We start from the raw sequence: 9,467 nt of genomic DNA on the forward strand, positions 1-9,467 counted from the left end.
TCTGTTTCTACGTGGTCGCGCCTTTACAATTCTCCTCTACTCTCTGTATCGAGTTCCGACCCGATGCGCGAGCACACACACAGACATGTGCGCGCACATACACAAGTAAGCACACTTTCACCAGCGGACAGAGAGCGGGTGTGGGAAAATATGTTGCGTCAACCACCTGAAAAGCAGATAAAAAAATTGCGTTTTCAAACGCTCCCAGGGTGGTGAAAATACGCATACCCTGCCCCTGACAAGCAACAGTCCAGTTACCACCGGATGACATGTTTATCCTTCATTCCATCTGGACCGCAAGACATAATGAACCATTAAAAAAACTCTTTCTGTGGTTTAAATTGAGCACACGTCTACATAACTGAGATGTACACATCACGCGCACTCAGGGACATTTATGTTGATTATATTTTGCCGCTATATCTTCTAATATCTTTATTTAGCGCCAAACGTGCTTCATTTTAACCCTTTCCGCTCCGTGAGCGCTGCTTCTCCAGCCAAAAACACGTCGCACATAAAGACCTGCAGACACCAACAGCAGGTAAATAAATGGACACTTTTTCTGTAATGCTCAAGTAAATGAAAATGCAGCAGTAATAAAGTATTTTTAGCTGTCAATCAGTTTACTGTTTGCTATATAGGTTTGTGACAGATTATAAAACATAACGTCTTGTATCTACATATAGCATTTATGATATTAGTAGCATAAATAATCAGCATGTTAAGAGCATTTCATTGTGAATCATGTTTTAATTGGAAAGAATATTTAGAATCAGTTCTAGTATGAATGGCATGGAAAGGCTGCTCATGATATATTTATTTCAGTTGTTACAGTTTGTTGTCAGTAGTTTTTTTAAAATATTAAAATAGACCACTGGGACTTCACTTCAGCACCAGAGCCTACAACACATTTTCTCAGTTACCAGACCTTCTATGTTTCATACAGACTGTGGCTATATAGAATATAAAGTAAATGGCCTGATAAAACATTAGATTGATTGATTTAACATTATTTATTAAAAAAGTATTGTCCGGACCTCCAAGGCAAAAAAAACATATAGAGACCGCAGACTGTTTTGGACTATTTGCCTGGCCGGGGGGCTGCTTTAGAATTAGAATTTTAAAGTTTTACTTAATTAATATTGCATATAGGAATTTATAGTCTGTTTAATATTTGACCTGTGTTTCTCTTTCCTTTATCTTAAATGTGTGCTTTTACTGTGCATGCGTGTCTGTGTGTGTGTGTGTGTGTGTGTGTGTGTGTGTGTGTGTGTGTGTGTGTGTGTGTGTGCGTGTGTGTGTGTGTGTGCGTGTGTGCATGTCTGTGTGTCTGTGTCATGTCTTTGTAACAATGAAAATTGTAAAAAGCTCTATATAAATAAAGTTCAGTTATAGGAAACCAGACGGGTTAGTTATCTGATTTGTGAGATTGGTCATGGAAAGCCAGCCGGGTTAATTATCTGATTGGTATGATTGATCATAGCAAGCCAGCCGAGTTAGTCTGCACGTGCTCCTCCCGAACTTTGTTAATAAAACATCTTTAGTTCACCCAAAAATGAAATTTCTGTTATGATTTACTCACCCTCATGTAAATTCATTATGAACACAAAGAAATATGTTTGGAAGGTGCCCCATAACTGTTTGTTTTCTTAAGTTCTTCGAAATATCTCATTTTGTGTTCAACAGAACAATATATTTTACTATGGTAGTGGATGATATCTCAGAACTGAAAATTGCTAACATTCTTCCAAATATCTTTCTTTGTGTTTAACAGAACAAAGACATTTATACAGGTTTGAAACAACATGAGAGTGAGTAAATGATGACAGAATTTTCATTTTTTGGGTGAACTGTCCCTTTAAATACCCCAACTCGACCCTAGAGAACTACGGAACTACAGGCCTATATCGAATCTACCTTTCATATCTAAAGTTCTGGAAAAAGTAGTTTCAACTCAATTATGCTCCTTCCTCCAAAGGAATGACATCAATGAAGAATTCCAGTCTGGATTTAGAGCATGTCACAGTACAGAGACTGCTTTGATCAGAGTTACAAATGATCTGCTATTGGCGTCTGACCGAGGTTGTATCTCGTTATTGGTGCTGCTAGACCTTAGTGCATTCGACACCATTGACCACAGCACACTCCTACATAGACTCGAGAATTACGTCGGCATTAAAGGAATAGCTTTGAAATGGTTTAAATCTTATTTATCCGACCGTTTTCAATTTGTAGCATTAAACAATGAGGTGTCACACAAAAGCGCAAGTCCAGTACGGTGTACCACAGGGCTCAGTCTTAGGGCCTCTGCTCTTCGCATTATACATGCTACCTCTAGGAGATATAATAAGTGACATGCAGTTAGCTTTCACTGTTATGCTGATGATACTCAACTTTATATTTCCTCGAAGCCTCATGAAACACAGCAGTTCCATCTAATAATGGAATGCATAGTCGATATAAAAAAACTGGATGAGTAACAACTTTTTATTACTGAACTCGGACAAAACAGAAGTGTTACTTATTGGACCGAAAACTGCTATAAGTAACAACCAAGAATACTGTTTAACTATTGACGGATGTTCCATAAAACCCTCGTCGTCAGCAAAGAATCTTGGCGTTCTATTCGATAGTAATCTGTCATTTGAGAGCCACATCGCCAACACCTGTAAAATTGCGTTTTTCCATCTTAAGAATATATCTAAACTACGTTATATGCTGTCAATGTCAGATGCAGAGAAGTTAATTCATGCATTCATGACATCAAGACTAGACTACTGTAATGCACTGTTAGGTGGTTGCCCTGCAGGCTTATTACAAAAACTCCAACTGGTCCAAAACGCGGCAGTTCGAGTACTGTCCGGGAGGCAGACACACTCTGTCAGTTTAAATCTAGACTAAAGACGCATCTTTTTAATCTTGCATACACTACTCTTCCATAATATAAATCTTCTGAGGGTTTAGGCTGCATTAGTTAGATCAACCGGAACCAAAAACACAACTGATGTACTTGTTGCATCAAAGAGTACAGAACAGTACTCTACTCTCAGCCAGTCTTGTCTCATTGTTCCAAGGTTACCACAGCGAGCAGGATGCAGTTCATGGCCTGACCTGATGGTAGAGCGGAGAATGGGAAGTGGGGACCTGACAAGAGCTGAGATGATAGAGCTGGATAAAGAAGGACGCGGTCTCTTGACATGTCTTCACCACAAAATTTCAAATGCTATTAGATTATTAATGATAATCTTAAACTATAATTTATTTTATTATTAAGTTTATTTATTTTATTTAGCCTTGTTGTGCAAGCTCTCTGGAGCTTGTGCAGAGGCAGCAGCTTTTGCCAGAGGGGAACTGGAATCCCCTGGTTGGGCCTGGGTTCTCCTGAGGTTTTTTTTCTCGATTAGAGTTTTGGGTTCCTCGCCACCGTTTGCATACTGTTTTTTGCACTATTTGCCTGGCCGAGGGGGCTGCTTTAGAATTTTAAAGTTTTACTTAATTAATATTGCATATAGGAATTTATAGTCTGTTATATTTGACCTGTGCTTCTCTCTCCTTTATCTTAAATGTGTGCTCTCACTGAGCGTGTGTGTGTGTGTGTGTGTGCGTGCGTGCATGTCTGTGTGTGTGTGTGCGTACTTGTGTGTGTACGTGTGTGTGTGCGTGCGCGTGTCCGTGTTTGTGTGTCTATGTCTATGTGTGTTAGTACGTGTGCATAATGTGTGTGTGGAGTGTTTTGTATGTGGGTATGTCTGTCTTCTGTGTTTTCAACTTTTTCTCGTTTTTGCAGGTACAACTTTAATTGTTTTGCTTATAGTCAATATGTCTTATGTACAGCTGCTTTGTAACAATGAAAATTGTAAAAAGCGCTATATAAATAAAGTTGAGTTGAGTTAAATACATCAGTGAGCAAAATATCTTACAGAACTTCATCAAAAAGCTTATTTGATTTAGATTGTATAACTTGTTTTATCCGCCTGTATCATCCTCTTTTAGATCCATTTAGTACAAGTTATAAATAAAAAGCCATCATGCTTTGAAGGATACGATACAAGTCACTTGCAAGGGTTTACTCACCATAGGAGAGAGTGATTGACTTGCAGTGTTTCCCATAGGATTTTGACAGGCTTGTGGCGCTGGTGATGTCACGAACTCAGCGTTTCCCATACAATGCATTTACTTGGGCGGTCCAACCAGGTATATCAATGGCCGCCCAAGTATATTTGGCGTCACATTTTGTAATTTTTTATTCATCCGGGATAATGACTGTATCTGTGATCGATTAACTAGTGGATAAACTGCGCTTCCGCGTCTTCTTTCTTTCCTAACTTGTTTGGTGTGAGTGGCGCGTGCGCGTCCTCCTCTTCCGTGTTAGCATGCACTCTCTTCCGATAAGCTCCATGTGTTTGCGGGCCCTCGGCCTCTCGTCCGCGAGTGTAGTTAGCTCCGTGTAGTGTATTTAACTGTCACTTGCATTTAAAATCAAAGAAGCGTTCATAATACAGCAACACATTGTGGAGAAAGGGCAAACGGCATATAGCCGTTCTATAATGGAGATGAGCTGTATTGTGATTTTGTTCGATGATGTTGCGTTTATAAATCAGGATTTTAGCAGCAGTTAAAGTGACTGCTGGTGGCATTCAGTTGAAAAATACGGTATAATATGACAAGATCAGAGAGTAGAAGAAAAACAGATATCAAATACTAACACGACGCAAACACAACGTGATGACGTCACAAATATGCTAATTAGTTCGTGACGTCAAGTCTGTCAAAATCCTGTGGGAAACACTGCAACTATTATTTTTTTTTTAAATTATTATTATTTTTAAATTATTATATATATTTTTTCTCTCTCTCTCTCTTTATTTTTTTTTTTCTTCCACTGATAATTACAATTGTACTTTTTGTGATTATTGATGTAGACTCTTGGCATGTTATATTTGTTCTTTGAGCAATAAAAAAACCACTGCAAACTAATTCGCATATTTGTGACGTCATCATGTCGTGTTAGTGTTAGCACTTATCTGTTTTTCTTATACTCTCTTATCCGTCACATTATACTGTATTTTACAACGGGATGCCACCAGCAGTCACTTTAAACGCTGCTAAAATCCTGATTTATAAATGCAACATCATCAAATCACAATAAAGTACATCTATATTAAAGAGCGGCTATATGCTGTTTGCCCTTTCTCGACAATGTGTTGCTGTATTACAAACGCTTCTTTGATTTTAAATGCAAGTGACAGTTAAATACGAGAGGCCGAGGGCTCACGCACACACATGAAGCTCATCGCGAACACGGAAGAGGGGGACGCGCACGCGCATGGCCACGCTCCACTCACACCAGAGCATGTGAGCCTGCTCCGCTCAATATTTCACTCAATGACTGTGTGCTTCGCTCAGTCACTCACGGACCAAGCAAACACTCCGTTAAATATTACGCTCACCGTTAAACCAAATCCCACTCAGATCCCGCTCTGACATAAAATGTGTCTAGTAAGTCTAATTGTTTTCAGTTTATATTAAACTTCTTGAATAATTGTCTCAGTTTAAGTAGTAGGCTGAAAAAGAGCAGTCCGACATTCTGTGACATTACAGCCAATATTTTATTTTTATTTAAAGAGTGCCTAAAATAACTGTATAATAACTGATAAAGAATATTTGATTTTCGTTACTTCATTTCCGTGAACATATAGCTGCCATAGTGCAACATTCAAAATAAACGCATAAAAGATGAAATGCACTATGAACACCTTTATTATTACTGGGGTTCATAAAAGAAACAGGCTCTAAAGAAAAATAGACCAAAACAAGGGGAAATGCAGTCTTAAAACGTCAAACCTCAATCGTTACAGCATTCATGCGGTGTACATAGGACAAAAATCCATCAGCAAAAAAGTAAATCACCAGGACGGCTGAGCGAACGACTGAGCGTATATATTTAGCGAGTGGAGCGGAATTTTCAGAAAGGCGCTCCCCGCTCCGCAAGAAATATTATGCTCTAACTCACACCAAACAAGTCAGGAAGGAAAGAAGACACGTAAGCGCTGTTTATCAACTAGTTATTCGATCACAGATACAGTCATTAGCACTTCTGGTATGCACTGTGTACGCGTGCGGTATGAATGCTCTCAACTGTTAACATAGGCGCCGAAAAAATTATGCACTGCTTACACGTGCGGTGTGAAACTGGTGTTATACTTAAATGACAAAAGTCATCTGGCAACTTACTTGAGTACCTGTGCCACTGTATTAGGACCATACCATTGGCCAATAGACTTGCCCTCACCTACACCCATCTGAGCTACAGAAAACAAGAAAAGAGCAACCCATTTAAGGAATCCAAAGTAATTTATTCTTCAATCACTCCACCATTGTTATACTTTTAAAATATTTATATTGACTTGAGTAGTACCTATTTGGTGGATGGAATAATAGCTGTCCTTCTTGTCAATAAAAGCATTGAGAATACTGATATATTCCGACCTCTGCCGCTGACCTGGATTCCATCTCCAGTCTAATAAAACATACAATATATCAGACAACAGCAGAAGTACATTACAAAGCCAATGAACCCCAGTATTTCCATGTACCTCTGCCTAAGTGCCTGCAAATTAAGGCCTCCCCAAGAATCATCTGTCCACATCGAAGCATGCAGCCCCAGCCAGTATCTGAAGTAGGCCCAGTGCCACCTGTAACATGACATCTCTTAACAAACCCATATGCAAAAATAATGTATATGTGCGACTACCCTTAGATTATGACTGGTGACTAAGTGTCTTTGAACACTCAGTCCGTAATCTTTGTATGCGTCATCTTAATCCAACCTGTTCCACAATCATCTGCCACACTCTCTCTTTATATTCTGTCTTTGTACTCTGCACTTTGTTTGTCATTCAGTGCTTTGAGCTGCTACACGAAGTGGATCAACTCAGACGCCATCCTGGATTGGCTCTAAATTGTGAAAACACCTCTCAAAATGCTTGCTACGGAAGTGAAAAATGCAGAAAATTTAACCCGTTCCAAGTTTTTTAAGATGGACGGAAATTTCAGAGGCAGTGTGTTGATGTGATTGTAAATGTGATTATTTTTTAACGTGCAAAAATGTCAGACAAAATTTTCTTTAACTCTCACCGATTGGCTGGAAGTTCTTTCTGTAGGTTAACCACAAACGTGAGGTGACATCAGTCAGAATTTCATCCTTCTCTGGGATACACAGAAATTCAATTTAGAACCTAAAACTAAACACAACACAACAGTGAGTTTCAAATAAATGTTTCCCACATAGTTACCTGTTAGTGCGCTGAACTGCTTTCCTAAAATCCAGACAGGCTCTATGGTCTCTGGGAAATCTTCGATCTCACCAAAGTGCAAAGAGTCGTATGTGAGAGTAGCTGTTGGAGGGACAGGAGACATGACTGCACAAGAGTCATTCTATATTTAGGGGTACATTTCAGGTCAGCCAAAAAGTCAGAAAATCAGTATTCTTCTTTTGATAAATAAAAATAATTTATCAAAAATTATTGATAAATGGGTTAAATAATATGTGTCTTCAAATTTCCCTCCAAAAAAGGAAATTACATCAAATGATGTTGGACATGTGACTTTGTAACAAACCATTGCTGATTTATAGGGAGTAACATGGTTGACACCGGGTGCTTCTCAATATGCCTCCTTGTTTCCTCGCTCCTCCATCCTATGACCCGGAAACCGATCGAGCTCAGCCATCTTTAAGGACGTCTCAATTCTCTAATTGCACTGGGAGGAGGCGAGGATGGAGGCGAGAGAAGGCCTGAGGAGTCATGAGCGAGGATACACATGTGTTTCCTTTGCGGAAGTGTTTTATCCACTAAACCTGACGTGCACATTATTCTCCTGCCCCTGCACATCGTCATATCTTTAAATCATATTCAAACATGCATAAATGTGATAATTACGCTTTTTTGTAAATGTATACCTATAGACAGTATAGTTAAAGTTAATATATTAATATAGTTATGTATAACATATATTTGATAAACCTTATATACATTTTTGAACACTTTTAAGCATGGAATCTACCTAAAGTATGTATTTAACTTTATTTTTTATATTTTCAACGTGCAATGTGTACAGTCATCATTAATTGACGACGCTTTGAAGTGACGCTAAAGGGAGCAAGGATATGCCATTTCACTTCTTTTAATTCCTCGGTCCTCCCTTCTTTTCCTTGTTCCCTTCCCTCGCATCCTGACGGGGTGGAGCTAAGACGCGAGGAAAGGAAGCGAGGAAAGGAAACGAGGATGCACAAATAAGAATTGAGATGCACCCACTGATTTCTCGGACATACACAAAATGGATGATTTAATGTAGATGCATGAGCAAAATATTTCTCATATCTCATAATTTTATGATTGTTTTGGACAAATATTTATAAGAAATGGATACAGACACATGTATTTTAGAGCTAAACTGAAGAGTAAAACCTTACATTGATCAAATCGGACAGCAAAAAAACGGCAAATTCTAGTATAGAATATGCCATTTTTGCCAGATAAAAGATGGGTATTTGTTGTATTTTTGTAGTAAATGAATTAGAAATGTCCCCTGATATAAAAAAGTCATCATTGCTTGAAGTGTAATGTTAATGAAAAATAAGTAAAATTGATAATAGAGTAAGTTACATGGACATGACATGTACCCCTAATTATAGAATGACTCACAAACACTAAAGAAACTTTCACAACAATATACAAATCTTTAACTAAATACAAAGACATTCTTAAAAACACTTGCTGATCTGATAGTATCACGTAAAATATGGCACAGTGTAGTCTCTGGCAAGTAACATATCGGAAATAGATTATTAGTGGAATGAAGAACATATTCTTTAAAAATGATAAGTACGACCTGCATCAGGCTTCGTCAATCCTAACAATGGCCGTGTTACCAGACATATTACTGTCTTTTGAATCCTAGCGACAGCATTTTTGTACATCATGAACGTGCTGTGCTCNTTAATATGGCAATGGAATGTACTAAATGGGTTTAGTTTTCACAGATATTAATGTATGCTATTTCAGCAATAAAAACTAATTGTTCTAAAAAGGAAACAAATTAGTTGTTTTACTCATTTTAAGAGACCTGTCTTATTTTCTCTTGTATATTTAGTATTGCTTTTTAATAAAGAAAAAGTACTTATTATCCGAATACCCGATTAATCGATGGAAAAATCAGTAGAATACTCGATTAGTAAAAGAATCGATAGCTGCAGCCCTACTTCAATTAAAATCTGAAAATGCACTTCTGCCCTGGAATGACTATCCATCTGAAATGACGAAAATTTATTCAACTGTCAGTCTGCTGCCAGTTTCATTTCAAAACCAATGCAACAGCTGTTTTTTCACATCCAATCAATTCGCTGTGAAAAACGCAAGCCACGCCCACTAATTTTCTCCTTTGAAATTCCTTTTCACTCGGAAATG

General features: G+C 38.2%; 1 protein-coding gene across 1 annotated transcript; it reads right to left on the reverse strand.

Moving 5' to 3' along the window:
- Positions 1–6,158: 6,158 nt before the first annotated feature.
- On the reverse strand, positions 6,159–8,980 carry LOC130560089 (cysteine protease ATG4B-like). Its single transcript, XM_057343582.1, has 5 exons — positions 7,296–8,980; positions 7,138–7,209; positions 6,597–6,695; positions 6,419–6,520; positions 6,159–6,307 (listed from the first exon to the last, which is right to left on the reverse strand). The coding sequence occupies exons 1-5, from the start codon at positions 7,417–7,419 to the stop codon at positions 6,231–6,233; spliced, it is 474 nt and encodes a 157-aa protein (XP_057199565.1). The 5' UTR covers positions 7,420–8,980; the 3' UTR covers positions 6,159–6,230.
- Between the last annotated feature and the right edge of the window lie 487 nt (positions 8,981–9,467).

This window comes from Triplophysa rosa, linkage group LG10 (genome assembly GCF_024868665.1).
Source record: "Triplophysa rosa linkage group LG10, Trosa_1v2, whole genome shotgun sequence".
In the NCBI taxonomy this organism is placed as follows: domain Eukaryota; kingdom Metazoa; phylum Chordata; class Actinopteri; order Cypriniformes; family Nemacheilidae; genus Triplophysa; species Triplophysa rosa.

Excerpts from the sequence above, each read along its gene's own strand:
- LOC130560089 (XM_057343582.1), bottom strand. The coding sequence starts at position 7,419 with ATGTCTCCTGTCCCTCCAACAGCTACTCTCACATACGACTCTTTGCAC. Across the intron at positions 6,696-7,137 it reads AAAGAACTTCCAGCCAATCG|GTGGCACTGGGCCTACTTCA; the intron begins GTGAGAGTTAAA and ends GTCATGTTACAG. Across the intron at positions 6,521-6,596 it reads TTGCAGGCACTTAGGCAGAG|ACTGGAGATGGAATCCAGGT; the intron begins GTACATGGAAAT and ends ATGTTTTATTAG.